The 18,718-nt window shown below is 39.5% G+C and overlaps 1 protein-coding gene across 2 annotated transcripts in view; it reads right to left on the bottom strand.

The window, feature by feature from the left end:
- Positions 1-18,718, bottom strand: part of MDN1 (midasin AAA ATPase 1) — a 168,675-nt gene that overhangs the window by 48,168 nt on the left and 101,789 nt on the right. For both annotated transcript variants that reach the window (XM_020963051.2, XM_078155240.1), the window contains exons 52-67: positions 17,920-18,035; positions 17,230-17,363; positions 15,440-15,597; positions 15,064-15,184; positions 14,281-14,491; positions 13,944-14,175; positions 13,458-13,581; positions 12,470-12,637; positions 10,557-10,771; positions 9,262-9,649; positions 8,372-8,481; positions 7,017-7,722; positions 4,670-4,831; positions 3,249-3,522; positions 2,191-2,426; positions 109-204 (exon numbers count right to left, since the gene is read on the bottom strand). In XM_020963051.2, the coding sequence (XP_020818710.1) occupies positions 109-204; positions 2,191-2,426; positions 3,249-3,522; positions 4,670-4,831; positions 7,017-7,722; positions 8,372-8,481; positions 9,262-9,649; positions 10,557-10,771; positions 12,470-12,637; positions 13,458-13,581; positions 13,944-14,175; positions 14,281-14,491; positions 15,064-15,184; positions 15,440-15,597; positions 17,230-17,363; positions 17,920-18,035 (3,451 nt within the window). The remainder of the gene's footprint in view (positions 1-108; positions 205-2,190; positions 2,427-3,248; positions 3,523-4,669; positions 4,832-7,016; positions 7,723-8,371; positions 8,482-9,261; positions 9,650-10,556; positions 10,772-12,469; positions 12,638-13,457; positions 13,582-13,943; positions 14,176-14,280; positions 14,492-15,063; positions 15,185-15,439; positions 15,598-17,229; positions 17,364-17,919; positions 18,036-18,718) is intronic.

Raw genomic sequence — 18,718 nt, 5'->3', positions numbered from 1 at the left:
GTTAACTCCAGGGGAGTTCCCTATGTCAACCACAGGGAAATCATAGTTCTGACCCTGCCCACCTGTGCCAACCCTTGCAAAAACACCTTACTAATGTAACCACCTTACCTGTGACTTTGCCAAAAGAATCTCTAAGCCATTCAGAAACTTTGAAAGGGGACTAGAGAGCGGGAAGCTTCGGATTCTGTCCATCACAACCACGAGCTAGAGAGAAAGAAGAAAACATATGAAGTCTCAGACAGTGATCATAAGCACACTCTTCTGCCCACACCGGACAACACACATAGGAGAACCTGAAATCAAAGCGCCATCTGTTTCCTGCTTTAAAAATAAGCTGTCCCCATGCATTAAAATCAGCAAGGAACAGAGAACTAAAAGGAGTCAAGTGAAGGCAACAGGTTAGCCCTGACTGAGCTGGGCACATTCTACTCTGCTCTGGAATCCAGATCGAAAGAATATGATTAATTAGACCAAGTCTCCCATGGGAATCCCATTTACGTCAGCTACAGAATCTCAAAGTCACAATGGTATTATCTTGAAAAAAGGTTTTATTCTGATAGGCTTGAGGAAAAATGTACGTTGACAGCAGAATGAGCTGACAGCACTGAGACACTTGAAGTGTCCTTTTGAGCCTTACTTCACACCACTCCCACTCAAGCATTCTATTCCAGACAACCAGACCAGCTGCCATTCCATACTTTCCTACCTCTGTATCTTTTCTCCAACTATTCCCTGTGGAACATCCCTAGGACGTTACCTCTCTTCCAGTTGTTGAAATTTTACCTCATCCTTCAAGGCCTAATTCAAATGCCACCTCCCACATGAAAGTTTTTCTATATGCCCCAGGAAGAAAGATCCCTCCTCAACTGGATTTTATTCCATACTTATCTTATACACTTACCATATTCAAATATTTATATTTACCCTACTAGATTGTAAAATTTTACATGGCAGGCAAAAATGTTGTATTTACCTTTGGAATTCAAGCAGTAAAATTATATGTGGAGAAGAACATGGTCAGACCTATGCTTTAGTGAAAAATCACTTTGACAGCTGTGTGGAGAATGGACTGAAGAAAGACTTGAGGCAGGGAGGACACGCAGGAAGCTATTATAATACTCTAGGCAGAGGCTGATGGATACCAGAAATAGGTGGTGACTATGAGTAGAGAGGAGAAGACCTATGCCAGAGAAGTCAAGGTCAGAGAAAAATAGTTAGCACTAATTAAATATAAGAATTGAGGTAAAAAAAACAAAAAAAAATTTTAACTTAAAAAAAAATAAGAATTGAGGATAACAGCAAGATGGTGAACCTGGGTGACTGTGGATTGATGCTCTTGATAATTATATAGAAGTTCAGAAGGGAGGGGGAGGAAAAGAGGGATGGGGAGAAGGGGAGAGAGGGGGAGGGAGGGGGAGAGAAATGGGTAGAGAGGAAGGAAGGGGGGAGGGGAAGAGAGAGAGAGAGAGAGAGACAGAGAGAGACACAGAGAGAGAGAGAGAGACAGAGAGACAGAGAGAGAATGAGAATGAGCTGTTTTGGACACATTGCATTTGAGAAGCCAATGGGACATCATTGTACAAAATGTCACCTGATGATGTGGGACTAGAGAGATCAAGAGAAATACTAGGGATGGATATAATACCTGGACATCACTGGTATAAAGATAATAATTGAAACCATGGGAACTGATGAGATCAGTATCAATGAGGGAATATAGTGAGAAAAAAGACAAAGCCTTAAAACAGAGCTTTTCAGAAATACTCACAGTTAATGAGGAAGGCACAATAAGACTGAGAAAGAGTCATAGGAGAACCAAGAAAGCGCATTCCCAAAAACCCAGAGTAAAAAGAGTATGCAGAAAGCAAAGATTGTCAACTGTATCAAATGTTTCAGAGCTTAAGAAGGACCAGGATTAATAAAAGCCCATTAGATTTGGCAAGTAAGAGATCATTTAATAACAAGAGAACACACTATTTCAGTTGAATAATGAGGTCAGAAACCAGAGTAGAGAATTTAGAACCAAATACGTAGACCTCTCCCAACCCCAAACAGAAAATCACCACTTTTGACAAAAGTCAAACATTATTCAATGACCTGGAGCAACTAAAACACAACTTTTTGTTGTAAAACATCTATGTGCATGGGCTTGGAATATGTGATTGCCACTGACAGATCTGATGGACTTACCTGCATAAGGGCTGGGTGCTCTGGCCAGTCCTGCAGAAGTCGATTTACTTCTTCAGTGAAGTCATGAAGCACGGGCTGGCACTGTCTGACTTCCTTTATGTTGGGATGTTGATAAAAGTCATATGGGCCATCAGGTTTCAAAGTCAGGTCTGAGGCTGCCTCTTCAAAAAGAGTGTTGTAGAAGAGGGTACTGCCCAAGAGCTGGCTGCCGAGAAGCCTGTCATTCACCTCTGTGCCTGTGATGTCAGATAACAAGAATAAGACTGATGACCATTAGGGCTTAGTCTCTTCTTGGTCCAAGAGAGTTTTTGATTTTGTTTTTTAAATAGCAGATCTAAAAGACGCTTAACCAAAAGCATGATGGACAAAAATAAAAAAGCTTCCAACAAGAGAGAAAAAAAATAGCATTAGTGAATTTTTCTTCAGAACATGCCAGGTCTGGGACTGAGATGGTTACCAGCATGTCTAATGGATGGTTCCAAACCTTCCCAGTTTCCATGCTATGGAGTCACAGAGACTGTTTATCATTTAGACTGTGGACTTAACCTTTCAGTTTTTATAGCTGCTCTGACCGACAAGAAAGGAAAATTACCTTTCTAGTTCAGAGGGCAGGAGTAACTGGGGCATTGGGGAAGCTATATATGAATATACCAAGAATCCACACAAACTCCCCAACACCTAGTCATCTATCCCCTAAATAGAGTTTCACAAGATTCTGCAATATCTTTATACATTAAACATTCAAACAAACAGGTGTGCAACAGAAGGGTAGTTAGAAGCCTTATGGGAATGAAATTATCACCTGCTCAAATGCAACCTTCCTGCCTTTTAAGTTCTTCCCAAAGTATTCAGGTATATTTAAAAATCCCTTAACATTCCAAGTTTTTAAAATGCAACAAATTTGGACCTAAGCAACTTCATTTCCTTAGGAAAAGAAAACATCCGTTAGGAAATATTTAAGTGAAAACAGTATTAAGTAAAAATTTTTAGTTTAATTTCCCATTTTAGTCTACTCTCTGTCAACTGTCAAGTATACAATAAATAAAAATACAACATACTCATCCAAGGGTAAAAGTGTGTCACGAGAGATGCACCAGTCTGATAGCAGGCCAGAAATAAGCTGAAGTAATGTTTAGGCTGGTGCGATGGTAGGTCCTGTTGGTACCAGAGGGATCGTGCAAAGTTTAAGCATAGTTGTTGATGGACCAGCATCACAGCCTGCATTGAGCTCTGGGAGAAGAAAACCACATCTTTGTCTGCTCTCTCCACTGGCTCATCTTCAGTTTCCATTTTCTCCTCTAGAGTTGGCTGGGCTACAATGTCTGCAAAGTCCTATAGGTCAGATTAAGATAACTATTAATGTTAGCAAGTTAGTAATTAAACCAGTATTATGAGTTTCATTCTACTGAAAGGGAAAAGAGAAGAAACAGGGTAAAGGAACAAAATAACACAATAGCTGTGTACTTGCCGTTAGAAAGTAAGCTCCTTAAAAGCAGTTTTATTCCCAGCAACTAGTACAGTGCCTGGCAAAATACCAGTTTGGGGAGGCAACATGATATTCAAGAAGCATGTATTAAGTGCCAACTATGTGCCAGGTGCTGTGCTAAGCACTAGGGTTACAACAAGAGGCAAAAGATGGTCCTTGTCCTCAAGGAGCTTAAAATCTAATGTGAGAGGCAACATGTAAACAAATATATACAAAGTGAGCTATATATAGGATAAATAAGAAATAATTAAAAGGGACAGCCCTGGAATTCAGAAGGGTTAGAGAAGGCATCCTGTAGAAGATGGCACATTAACTGGGACTTCCAAGGAAGGCAGGGAAACCAGGAGACAGAAGTGAAGAGGGAGAGCATTCCAGACATGGGGCAACATGTTTTATATCTAAGTTGATGATCTTATGATGTTAGGGTGAATGGTCCTGAACAAGACATTTAAACTCTCTGGGCCTCAAATTTCATCAAATGAGTGGGCTGGACTGAATGACCAGTTCAGTCCCCTTCAGCTCTAACATTCCATGATTCTATCTCCATGTTTATATGTCATACTTCAAAGGGTGTGGTACAAAAAACTTTTTTTTTAGAGCAAGGCCACCAAGATTCTTTACACAAAGAAAAAGCATCCATTAATAATAGTTCCCCAAAAAAGGGGTAGAGAGGTTGGGGGTAGGGATTCCAGTACTGTTCAATAGGAGCTGGCATTTATGAGGAAAATCAAAGCTCAGGATAACACTGCTATTTAATTGTCTGAGGTATAATTCAAAGCAAGGTCTTCCTGACTTAATGTTCATTGCTCTATTCCCTGGGCTATGTTGGGCTATGCTGCCTGAAACACTGAAAGCAGTGTTTGTCACAAAAAGATCACTGGGTGTCTAACAAGGGAGGGACGTAGGGAAGCACATGGGGTGCAGGGTATGCTGTAAAGAGCATCTCTTCTCAAACCCATCTCCATAGACCCCGTCAAAATTCAAGTATTCTACCTTTTCATGGAGTGGAAACTGTTTCCTGAATTCTCTTTCCTCCTCTTCCTCCTCACTCAGTCCTGTTCCATGATTCTTGTTCTTGTATCTATACAGACTGTTTTCCTGCTCAGCCTTTACCTGGGCACGGCGTTCTTGTTCATCCCACTCATTTATGATTTCCTGGGAAGCCAAAAGCAGAGAGAGAAGTTTTGTTGCCTTTCCCCAAATACTCTCACTGAACAAAGGAAGATAAACGCTTACCTTCTTCTATACTCCTCAGAAAACCTAGAGTAAGCATGGAATAAAATCAAAGCATAGGCTCCATCAAATCAGTCAGCAAATATTTACAAAGCACTTCTTATGTGCCAGGCACTGCGCTGCTAAGCGATGGAATACAAAGGCAGGCAAAAATACAGTTCCTGCCCTCAAAGAGTTTATACTCAAAATGAGGGAAACAATATGCAAAGAAGTTTACATATAAAATATATACAGTAATTTCTAGGCCCTCTTTCAGAGGGCCTAGAACAGGCTTCTAAAGGATCTGAGCTGAATATTGAAGGATGCCAAGGAATCTAGGAAATAAAGTTCAGAAGGGAGAGAATTCTAGGTCTGGGGGTGAGCCAGTGGAAAGATATGACATACAGTGATGGAGGGTCATGTTTGAGGTACAGCAAGGCCAATGCTGCTAGATCATGAAGTATGTGGAGAAGAGTATAGTGTAAAAAGATTGGTAGGAAGGGACCAGGTAGTACAAGGCAAACACAGAATTTTGTATTTCACATGGGAAGTAATAGAGAGCTTCTGGAGTTTATTAGGCAGCACATAACATATTTAGATAAACACTATGGCAGACAGCTGAGTGGAGGAAGGAATGGCATGAGGAGACTTAAAACAAGACATCCAACCAGAACACTACTACAATAGTTTAGGCATGAAGTGATGAGGGCTTTTACGAGGCTGGCAGCTGTTTGAATACAGAGAAAAGAATGTACACATGAGCTGTCATGAATACAGAAATTATAAGACTTTTCAACAGACTGGACATGTGGGATGAATATAAGGAGTTGAGGATGAGACCAAAGTTATTAATTTGAGTTACTGGGAAGATGGTAGGGCCCTCAACAGAAATAGAAAAGTACTGAATAGGGGAGGTTTTGTGAGGACTCACTGAATATGTGATCTCTAGGTAACATCCAGTTAGAGATACCCAAAAAGAAGCTGGTGGAGCTCAGAAGAGAGACTAGGACTGGGAAGAGTTCTGAGAATCATCTACTTGGAAATGATAACTGAATCCATGCAAATGATATGATCACCATGCAAGGAAGCTTAGAAGGGAAAGGAAGGGAAGCAGAGCCATAGGGAACAAAGAGGTTAGTGGGCATGACTTGGATGAAAATAGAAGAAAGGTAATTGAGAAGGAATGGTCAGAATCATAAAACAAAACCAGGAGAAAGTGGTGTCAGGAAAACCTAGAAAAGAAAAACTATCTAGAAGAGAGGGTCTGATAATGTCAAAGAAGTCAAGAAGGATGAGGACTGAGAAAAGTCCATTAGATCTGCAGAAATAAATTCACAGAGGATTTGGTCTGCTTATAGCATTTGAATTCAATATACTCAAGTCCCTTCCAGTCAGGGATGAACAGGTCAATGCTTTAACAATCAGCTCACTGCTGGGGAAAATGTGCACATAATGCCCTCTTAAGTTTAATCTGCATTACCAAAATTTTCTCCACTACTTTCAAGTCTAGAAAATCCTTAAAACAATAAATCAAACTCTAATTTGTAGCATTTCTGCATGATTTTCAGACTACAAATGCTCACAGTGAAAATGTCACAGCTGGCTCTTACAAGCCAGTCTAAACCAGCTCTAGCTTCACATCTAGAATGCTGTAGTACATTAAGCAAAATGCCAACATCTCGAGAGTAGTGACTATGCCATTTCTGTCTTTGTATGCCCAGAACCTAAAACAGGGCCTTAGTAGACACTTAACTAACGCTTACTGAATTGAACCTAGTGAACTTCCATGAAATTACATAATTAGCTAGCTCAGATTTTTGCCCTACGGTTCATATTCAGTTTGGTTGTAACTTCAGGGGGCCTACAAAGTGATTCTGGAAAAGAAAAACCCATGGCTAAGGACTGTGTTTGGTCTACAGATGGCATTCAGCCTGTTGTAACTCATAAGAATTTAAGTGATTAATCCCAAACTAGTGACCTATTAAATTCTTTTCTATTCCCCAAAATATCTTATTTAATACTCATAGAACACCAGTAACATCCTTCATCTCCCTTCTTTTGCTCCTTGTTTTCCCCCAAAATATGAGGATCAAGAGAGCCAGGAACAATCAGGTAGAACTATCCTTACCTGACATATATGCCTAAAAAGCATCAAAGTTTTCTGGTCCATTTCTCCTTTACAAAGTACATGGGAGCGAAGGTAAAGCAAAGCATTCATCAGTAGCTGCTCTTGGGTTGGACAGGGCTTCTGGTCCTTGCCTTGTAACTCATGCCCAACAGAATGTTTCACAGATACCTTCTTAAGTCCCCGGAGCACTTCAATCATCTTTATGGAGCAAAGAGCATCTGCATGAGAAAAATAGGTGGGAAAAGTAGAGCCCACAGAAGGGAAGGCCAGCAGTGAAGTGACCAAAGAACTCAATTTGTGTGGACAGACCAAACCACTGTGGAGTGTGGCATAAACTTCTGAGGCTACCAATCTCATGCCATGCTGCATTTGCAAAATGGCGGCCTGTAATGGAGCCACGGCATCTGGGTACAGAGAATATTCTTCCATCAGTCGTTTCCTAAACTGGTGGTGTGACTTCTGCCAAGCAGCCTCCTCCTTCAGTAAGTTCTGTGCTGCTTGGGATGACTTAGACATATCTGCTCGAAGGCTTTGCAGAAGCCGGGTGAGCAGATCCTGGACTGAAGAGATCCGAGCAATGCTGGTGACATAGCGGTGAATTTCCTGGAGCATCGATTCGTAAGAAGGAACTTGAGGCCTAAAGGCTTGCTTTTTCAACAGACTGCTTATCTGTTCCTTCAGCTGCTGTATCCTTTGGCGTAGTATTCTGAAGGTAAATGAACAAAATAGGATAAACTAACAGAGGAGGTACATGAATTCCAGGACAGTCAAAATATGAAGACAAATATATGCAACAGCTCTTTAGGCAGCAGGCCTACGGCTGACTATAACAGAAATCCAAATCAAGTACAAAACTGAGTCCTATGTTTACTATTACTTGTGGCTCTTATCAAGTTCACCCTAAAATTTAGTTCCAGACATCCTGTTTATTATTATTTTGGAAGATGAGATGGGGTGGGAAGGTAAGTGAGACAGAATACATACCAGGGCTCCTCTATTAAAACACTGGAAGGATGCTATAGCTCAAGTGTTTCTCAACAATAAGTACAAGCTAATAATAATAACAAGTGAATTTATAAAGCACTTTAACTTCACAAAGCATTTAACAAATATCATGTCATTTTATCCTCACAACCACCTTTTAAGTTAGGTCTATTATTATCACTATCTTACAGCTGAGAAATCTACACCCTCTGGCCCTCTTAAGTTTAATCTGCATTACCAAAATTTTCTCCACTACTTTCAAGTCTAGAAAATCCTTAAAACAATAAATCAAACTCTAATTTGTAGCATTTCTGTATTTTTCCCCTCAAATCATTATAATTACAATATAAACTACTGATCAGCTGTATTACCTGATGTGGGGATGAGAATAATTGATAACTATTTCATCTTCAAGGTCTCTTCCTGTATGCAGCTGTGACAAGAGGTTGCGAGTCTTCCATTCACATTCAAGCTGATGTAACTGAGCAGGAAAGTGGCAAAATGCATTATTAGTGGGTAAAAGTTACATATGGCGAGCATTCTGATTATTTAAAAAACAGGATCTCTCTGGGTATAAATGTTTTGTGAAAGGGTGCTTTTAAAAATGGCACAAAATGGGGGGCAGCTAGGTGACGCAGCGGATAGAGCCCTGGCCCTGAAGTCAGGAGGACCTGAGTTCAAATTCGGCCTCAGACCAAACACTTGACACTTAACTAGCTATGTGACCCTGGGCAAGTCACTTAACCCTAATTGCCTTTAAAATAAATAAATAAATAACTAAAATTTTTGGGGGTGCAAAATTGGATTGATAACATTTTTAATAAGAATGTGCCATTCTTCCGTTTCAAAAAAAAATCAATGCCATTGGTCTCTGATTGGATCAAAAACCACAGTGCCCAGACCATCTTGGGTTTGCAATCACAAAAGAACAGTGGCTATTAATGTATTCTATATCATCATGTACTTTGTGATTTGAGTTTGTGGGAAACAGTAATTTCAAAAAATAAAGCTATTTCTTGAATCCTAAAAAAGAATCTTACAAGGGATCAAAAAAAAGAATAACTGGAGAATAATGTTCCAGTCACACTCCTTTGACTCACAGATGAATTAACCTCTCCTCTCTAAGATGAACGTAACATGGTAGCAAAAGCTGAGTTGGCAGCTGTAGAGTCCAAAAGGCAATATCCACATTCCCCTTCCCCTCTCAGAAGACCACATCCCCATGGGGGCCCACACCCTTCCAACTCCCAAATTCTTGTACCTCTTCCTTGGCATACTTGAGCTTGTACTCCCTCTTTACTGCAGGATCAAACTGTGTCTGAGGAAGCCACGCTTGGACTTGTGACAAGCCCAGGTACACCCACAAGCTCCCTCGCTCAGCCACTTCAGATATGTCCTTCCTGCTCTCTCCTTCCCCAAAGAGGTGCCTCACACAAGTCAGCATGAAACCAAGAAGCTCTTCTGGCAGCACCTCCTGCCCAATCATGTCTCCCAGTGTCCTACACACATGCTGGAAAGCCATTCTGTCTCTGGATGGCAGCCTGTTGCACTGCTGTATGTACTCCTGCTTCCAGGGCTCTGGAACCAGCTCTGCCAGGGCCAAAAGGGGCCTGTATAGCATCACCCACTGGAGGTGGGCATCTGTGCTTCTAAAGGAGGAACAGCATCATCAATAGATGTTAACAATCAGGGAAATGAACCAAGAGAGAGGGAGAGGAAGGGAGGGGGAGGGGGAAAGGGAGGAAGAGAAAGAGAAATTTTCTTAAAGATCATTCCACCCCCCCAAAAAAAATCCTGCTATTTTGCTTAGACAAAGATGGCTACAAATGTATGAAGAACTTAGCACTGTGTTTTTCCCTATACGGGGAACAAGCCTGTATTCATCACTTATACTCATCCCCTCTTGCCCTGTTCTCCTTTGTGAACAACAGCATGTCATATGCAAGAGTATGTGCTGAGCAAAAGCAGTAGTCTGTGGTGGGGCTTTTGGTGTTGTGTGTGTTTTCCTTCACTTTATTTCAGAGTCACAGAAGCCCTAGACACTCCTGGAGCAAGGAGACCTACAGTTACGGCTGCCTACAATGAGGCATATCACTAGGCTGACTGTAGCCGCTTATTTATCACTACTGTCAATCCCAGCAACAACTCTAGCCATTCTGGGATGCCTCTCCCAACCTTTTCAAATTTAATTTTTATTTTGTTCAATTAACAAAAATATATTTTATTCAACATTCCCTCCTCCCCCCAACATTACAAAAGGAAAAAGAAATATGCATACGCAAGAAAATCAAATTCTCACACTGGCCATATCCAAAAGCATTTGTCTCATTCAAAGCAAAACAATTTAGAAAGGGGCTTACTAGTGAACCTGTGTTCTGGTCATCAGTTGCAAAATATTCTACCCAATGGAGTTAACCAATAAACCAGTGAAGACTTATACAGAGCCATCTCTACGCAAAAGCATTGTGCGAAGAGAAATAATCGAGAACTCAAGGAGGCCTAGATTAACTAAATATGGAAAGACTATATGTAAAAACTTAAGGAAGGAGGAAATACCTTAATTCTGCCATGCTAAGAACAGGCATGTTGGTCCAAAGAATGGTGCTGATATCCTTCAGCTGCTGGGCTCTCTCTGCCCATTCTCCAAGGGTGACATGGGAAGAAGAGAGGACAGAAAGGCCACTGATCTCCCAGGGGCTTGACCTACAGCTGCGTGTGAGGACTTCGAAGAAACACTTGGAAAAAACTGCTCTATTTAAAATGCCTGGTCCCTGAAAGACAGGAATTAATGGTACAATGTCACTGTTTCCAAAAAAGCTTGAATTCTACCAAAGAACGCATTTGTTTCTAGATGTACTTTGATAATCAGCTATTCTAAAAACAGGTATGGCCAGGATCTCAATAAAGGACAATCTTCCCATTATACTTCTTTATGATCAGAGAATGTTTGTTAGTTGCTACTTTCTTGGTCACATCAAGGTCATAAATAAAAGTATTTCTAAAATAATTCACTTTTACACTTCAGTTCTTAAAACAGAAGAGTCATGAGAAAATATATGAAAGCAAGCAACAAAACTCTTTATCATCCAGAAAAGAACAGAAAAGAGGAAGAAACATTACAAAGGGTAGCTATCCTCGAACTCCTTTCTTGCCAGATTTCTCACAACGGACATACTAGTCTCTACCCCTTAGGCTTCAACCTCTGATTGGCTGGTTTCTGCCAGAAACTCTGTTTTAAGGGAAACAACAGGCCAATCAAGTGTTCGTGCCTTTCCATAATGCACTCCTGACTCTCCTGGAATTTCTCCACAATCCCCTTTCCTGTTTCCCACCTCTTTTCAGGCTCCTTGTTTGTATTCCTCCATCAGAATGCAACCTCTTCAAAGGCAAAGACCATCTTTCTTTCTGCTTCTATTTGTATTACTTGCCCCTAGCACAATGCCTGGCCCATAGTAAGCACTTAACAAATGTTTATTGATTTGACAAGAAATCAGAAAAGCTACAGGCCTGGACACTGATTTTTACATGAAAATTATTTCAACAATGAAAAGGAAACATAAGATAAAGGTAACAAGCAAAATCTCATACTAGGTATTAGGTGTTGATACTGGAATAAAAAAATGGAAAGGGGAAAAGCTATACAAGGATCTGATTACCCTGCATCCTGTTAGGTCAACATTACTTACTTTCAGTTAAGACAACTCACATTTGTTTAACAACTAACATCTACACTGCTCCTTAAGATTTACAAAGTATTTCTGTCATAACACTATCAGGCAGCTAATCCAAACATCACCCCCATGAAATCTTTCTTGTTTCCTGCACTTACAATACTACAGTATCCTCTCTCCTCAATGACCTTCTGTTTCACTGCTTTAGCTTTACTTTCTTTATACTTAGTCTATATAAACCTGTTGTCACCCTCGTTATAACCTTAAGCTCCTTGGAAATAGTAATTGATTTTTTAATTTCTATTCCCAGTATCTGGAACATAGTAAAGGCTTAATAAATGCTTATCGAATATTTTTAAAATGAGGAAACTAGAGTTTAATGACTTGTGCAGGGTCACAAAACAAACTAACAGAGCCTGTATTCCAAATCACATATATGCCCCTACACCAGTGCCTCTAAAACTAACCACCAAGAAAATATTAAATAAAAAATGAGCAGACCATTCAAGTGGCTCTTCGGCTTGAATTGTAACAGCTTATTACTGGGATTTAATTAACCTGAATTGATGGTGCAGTCTTTGTCTCTGGAACAAGTCTATACTGTCATAGTGCTATATTCTTCAAAAGCATCAAGAAAGATCTTAACATTTTCCACCATGAATAATGACAAATCTAATGACTTTTTTTTTTATTTTGTTTTTTTGCTAGGCAATGGGATTAACTGACTTGCCCAGGGTCACAGAGCCAGTAAGTGTCAAGTGTCTGAGGCCAGACAAATCCAATGACCTTTGAACAAACCTTCAAAGATGGGTCCAGAGGTTGAGGAATTTCCTTCCCTTCCACATCAAGGAGAGGCTTCCAAGTTAACCAGTACTCTGGATCTGTAGTGACAGTACTGCTCCAGAAGGAGATGAAGGCAGAACTAATGAGCTCAGACCACAAAGAAGTCATTTTCTCAGTCAATTCCTGGAGATGGAAAAGGAGAGAAAACACCAAGTTGTGACTACCAAGCTCACAGAAAGCTTGGGAAAGATTCTGGCTGTCACATTTCTAGGCATCTTAGTCATCTATCACAGCTGAGAACCTTTAGTCTCTTGTCCCAAGGCTGTTTTTCCCTGTTTCTCTGCTGTTCCCTATGTGATCTAGTTCAACTCACATAATCTGTCAATATTTCTGTAAAACTATGATGTTCGCTCTTCAGCAACTTCACCATGTTAGGCAGATGATCAGGAAAGGTTAGTAAAGGACCCTTCACCCCTACGAGAGGCAGATCCTAAGTAAATACATGGCACCTAATAACAGAATTCCTGTATTACACATTAAGATAGAACTATACTAACCACACTCCTACCTGCCAAGAGAATGAAGAATTCATCATTCATGGATGAAGATGGTCTAGTGAATTTCTTTTTCAACTGAGCTGAATGTTCAAATGAGATCTCAAAACCAGAACAAAGTGAATAACTAACTATACAACAGCTTCTAAGGCAAACTTTAATTCCAGAAATCAATTCTACCCTTTAGTAGATTTCTTGAATTATACTTTGAAGATGAAGAGACTGTTATCCAGCCCTCAATCCACCACACTTCACACTATGTGTTTTTGAGATCAAATTAATACAAAATATCTAGGAATCAATCACTGCACTAAAATGAGTATTCCTCTAAAAAGGGAGAGGAATCTTAGAGAAAAACCTAACCTAAAAAATGAATCAAATCTTGCTTAAAATCCAGAAGCTATACAATTCAGAGGTCTCATTTTCTTTTAAAAACACAGTATTATTACCTTATGGTCCATCAGATACCAAAGACTTTTAAGTTGCTGAGATGCATTTGGTGTGTATTTGAGACAAAATGCAAGATGGTCATTTAAGTTATAGTCTACCCGTCTTTGTTGGTTATTGCAATTCCTGATTAAAAACAAAGGGAGCAAGGTTGGGGGGAGAGAGCATAAAAGAAAGGATCTAAGTTACTGGAGAAGAAGAGGGGGTACATACATTCACACAAATCACTGAGTATGGTTATTTTAAAAACTAACAAGTCTGCCTCAAAGAGCAAAGTGGACTTTTTAAAAATTAGTTAAGCAGAAAGTTACAAATCTCTCATTAATCTTCAAAGCTTCTCTTTCCTTGGCTGGTGACCTTCCGCTTACCCTCCCACTGCCCCCAATGTCAAACCTGGGTGCTCTACTTTAAAATAAGGACATTTCAAAGCTAAGAAGCCCACAGACACAAAAATGCGTCAAAGGAACTTAAGAACGTCCAAGACTTACCTGCCCAGGAAAGCGCGAGACAGAAAGTCTGTTGTTACTCTGTACTGCCATAGCACTGCCAAGTACTCCATACCTGGCCACAACTGAACCTTCCTGGTCAGTGGAACCAAGGAAGCTGCCTCACGCTGGCATGTAACTGCATTTTCCATACGCTTCTTTTCTGGGCAACCAATTGAAACTCCTTTGGTTTTAAGCTGCAAACGCTGTGCATTCACAAGGTTCTTCAAAGTGTCTGAAGAAAAGAGGCATACATTTTATTAACCTTCAGAGCATAGTGTCCAAGGTGACATCCATGTACCACAAACATTTGCATCCAAACACCAAATTAATGGCCTACCTGGGTTGACATCTTCCAAACAATTGGCTCTGAGGATCAATCCCCAAGCCTGCAGTAAATGTCTCTTCAATGTATACTCATCAGCTGCCACTCTCAAACGAATGATCTCATCTCTCCTACCACCTTCCCCTAGGGCAGGTTTCAATTCCAGGATGCTAAGTGATTTGCTAAGTACATTCAATTGCTCAAAACACTCCACCACCAGCTTATCCTACAACAAACCAAAATCAGAACTATTTATTACAGAAGAACAATATTGGTCTATTTCTCGGTTTTAAGCAAGGAAAAATTCCCTTGGTTCAATTACCCATTGTTTCCAGATAATAGTGACTAAATATTCAGGCCTTACAAACTCATCGAGGTTGGGACTATTTCATATTTGTCTCTGTGTGCCAGTGCCTGACACAGTGTAGACCCTTAATAAATGTTTTCTGATTAACTGATTTATTCATCCTGTAGCATATCACCATACCAAAGGAAAAAACTAATTATACCAGCCACCTCATAAATTGCTAAATTAAAAAGTCATAACTTTTATAAGGAACTAAATTATTTGGTATACAGTCCCTGTATATACATTGACGCTTCACTGGCAAAGGAGGGAATGATTAATTTTATTTCAGAAAATCATAAATTAGATTTAGCAATGGAAGAGATCTTACTAATCCAACCCCTTCATTTAACAGATAAAGAAATTGAGGCCCCAAAAAGATTTAAGTGAATTAAGGGTTAATGAAAATGACTTATCTAAATCTTTACTGCTACTAACAACAATGTGTGTACCTTGAAAGGAAGAGGTCTTCCCAGGGCCTTCTGTACCTTCTTCATACTGGCAAAGCCTCCCATTGTGCTACCAAGGCAGTTCTGAATGTGTTCTGAGACAGACAGCACCTCTTTGTAATATCTTTAGAGAATAAGGAAAAAGGAATAAAACATGGAGAAAACCTGGGTGGTAAGAGAAACTATTAGTTTTACCTCGAGCATAAGAGGGGACACTGTCTTCATTTAACTCATCTTGCTCTTCACTTAGTTGTTGTTGGGCTTATTAATGACATAACTATTACTGCTGCTGCTACTATACCAGCAGCAGCAGCACCACCAGCACCAGCACCACCTACAAGGGAGAGTGAGGTAAGTATACCAAAAGAAAGGGACTTACTTCTCCTCATGACCAATCAGTAGCTCGGGAACCCCGCCAACCAAATGCTTTGAAACCCAATGCCAATGAAGGGAGAGTAGGGCCAAGCCTTGTGAATCCACTTTGACCATATCAGACACTGTCCAGAACCGATCACGCCACAGCACAGAATACAAGATCTAAAAAGCAAGACAAGATGGATCACAGAACTCTCCCTTTTACACAAAACCCATGATATGAAATATTTTTAGGAAGAGCAGAATGCACAAAGAAGGTATATGGATCTATGGCTTCCTATAATAAATCTAAGCAAGCTTTCAAGTGTCAGTCAGTTACTCATTAAGCGTCTATTAAGTACCTATTTTATGTGCTAAACACTGGAGTATGGAAACTATCAATTTATCCTAGGCATAAAAATTTAACCATAGTAGTACAATAGGAAGGGCACTCTCTAGGGAGTCAGAAGACCTGGGTTCTAATCCTGCCTCTGACATTTACTACCTGTGAGACCTCAGACAAATTATTTAATTTCTCTGGGCCTCAGTTTCATTCTAGAATCACACACATGAAAAGTTCCAATGAACTCCATTTAGCCACTAAGTTCTGCCTGTTCTTATCTTCAGGATGGAGTAAAAGCTGGCATCAGTCAGGAAGATCTGGATTTAAGTCTTGCCTCTACTTTTAACAAATGCTAACTCACTTAACTTCTCAGGGACCAAGGCAACTCTAGGAGTATCAACTGCACAACAGGTGCTAATCCACACAGGTAGAGGGAGTTTCCTTACCTCTATCAACGAAAAAACAAGTTTGATCCAAAAGTATGCTGCTTCCAACTTTACTCTTCCTTTCTACATACTATCAAAATCTAGTGAGGCATGTGACTCAGTAGGCTAAAATATAGACTAGAAACTGGGATTTTTATATTCTAGGTCTACCACTAGCTGCCTAAATGACCAAGAATCAAACCTAGCTTTCTCCTCTCCATTACAATAGACCAGGACTAGGGAACCTACAGCCTCAAGGCCAAACATGGCCTTCTAGGTCCTTAGGTATGGCCTTTTGACTTGATTCCAAATTTTACAGAAATAAATCCCATAAGGGGATTTGTTCTGTGAAGTCTGGATTCAAAGGAGTGCACTTGAGGACCTAGAAGGCCACAAGATCCCCCCCCTGCAACAGACTATCTCACCCTGCACTTAGCACTGCCCAAAAAGTCCACTTAGTTCGTTATTTATGATGGCAATGTTCAAAATCACCACCATTTAAATAAAAGGGCAAAGAAGCACATTTTCAAATATTCTCTGAGTTCTGATGAGATAGTCCAAGGTCACCTAGCAAAGACATTTTCTTCTGCACTTAGTGAGGAAGTGTATTATAATGGACAGGATAAAGCAAGGTTTGATTTAAATTTTAAAAACACTAAGAACTTTAAATCTTACATAATATGCAGCCAATGTAGACTTGAATCCAGTTCCAGAGAGACATACATGTCATAATAAGACAAAAGGTATAATAAGAGTTGAAACCATGGTTATCTAGCATAGTGCCTTGCCCATAAAAGATAACCAATAAAAGTTTGTTGAATCTAGTCCTTACCCAATGGATGAATGAATACCTTCACTGATAAGTAGTCATCTAGCTTCCACTTGTACATCTCAAGCAACATCCCTATTAATTATACTATGAAGTCATTCATTCTAATTGCTAACAAGTTTTTCGTTTATACTAAGAAGAAACTATGCTCCTTATAACTTCTATCCATCAGTGTTGTGGAGGGAAAAGGAAGAGGTGACACACTTGGTTCTACTCACCTTAATCAGGTTAGCATCAGACAACTCCACCTGGGAAGACTGCACTGAGAACATTATCAATGAATCACAAAATTCAAAGAAAGCAGCAAGATGGACCACAATTTCATGAGGCAAGCTCTGATAATTCTCTGGATCTGAGGATCACAAAACAAAAAAATTCCATATATGTTTAATAAAATATAAGGACAGAGAGACTCAGTCTTGATCTTCATGTTGCTTAAATACTGTTTTACTGGGAACTTCTATATTTCTGTAATTGAAATTAGCAACCAAATCTTTGCTTCCTATAATTTCTGAGTCAAAAACACTAGTAAAAAAGCAGAATGACTTTAAAACTAAATGTTCCAAGGGCTATCCTGAAGGCTTCTGATGAAGCTGAATAACTGGTCACTAGAACAGTTCCTCAAACATTCTACAAGACGTACAGAATCCCTGATCAAGTGAATAGTATTTTTAAAAATCAGATGGAGAAAAATTATTTTTCCATTTTCCATTAACGTTTTAAAAGATAGATCAGTCTTATGAAATGTAAGCTACAGAATAAAAATACCAGAATTACATCTTTCTGGAATGCTCAAAAATAAGTATTATTCAGATTAACTAGAAAAAGATGTTGAACTCCAACATAATGATTTAGCAAACAAGAACCACAGTAAAATTTGACATAATATCAAAGTTAAATATTCGTACCTTTCTGGAATTCTAAGGACATTCTTAATGCACTATTCTTTGATTTCTTGCCTCCAATGGAAACCAAGCTGGCTTCAGTAAAAACCCTTTTCTCCCGATCCAAATATAGATTTGACCTATAATAAAGTTTAAAAAAATCACAATTTAAATCTGCTTACTGCAAATTTACATATCTAAATTACTATCTACTAACCCCTCTATCTTAAAAATGGGTTACTGAGTATGTTCTGAGTAGCGTATCATTGTAGTACAGCGTTTACAGAGTACTGGCTTTGGAATCAGAGGTACTGGCTGTTAACCTGTATGACTTTGGTCAACTCACTTAACCTATTTATAAGCCCCACTTGCTCATCTGTAAAATGAGGGATTTGAACCATAATTTGTCTTCCAACCATGGGTTTCCATCAATGGGCTGATGACTCTGCCTTGCCCAATTCCTTTCTGCAAACTCCGAACTAATCATATCAAAAAGTTACTGGATAGACCAGTTAATGTCAGTCTCCTAGGACCACGAACTGCACCAACTAAACCGATTAAATGCAAGCTAATGGTCACAACAAAAAATAAGTGAGAAGGTGAGGATGAAATAGCTAAGTACAATGCTCCTGCTAGAACACCTGTAACACATGTATCCAAATGACAGTGGGCCAGCAATATTATCTTCATGTAAGAATAAGACAGAAATTTATATACAAAATACATATAAGACATGTGCTGATATATCTAATGTATTTAGGGGAAAAAAAGTGAAAACTACTGCTAAATTTTAAACAAAGATCATATGCTAAAGTAAAGGTGT

The sequence above is a fragment of the Phascolarctos cinereus genome, unplaced genomic scaffold (assembly GCF_003287225.1).
Source record: "Phascolarctos cinereus isolate Bilbo 61053 unplaced genomic scaffold, phaCin_HiC Scaffold_5;HRSCAF=322, whole genome shotgun sequence".
Classification (NCBI taxonomy): Eukaryota; Metazoa; Chordata; class Mammalia; order Diprotodontia; family Phascolarctidae; genus Phascolarctos; species Phascolarctos cinereus.
The sequence above is the reverse complement of the archived record's forward strand: the minus strand, read 5'-3'. Positions and strand labels throughout refer to the sequence as shown.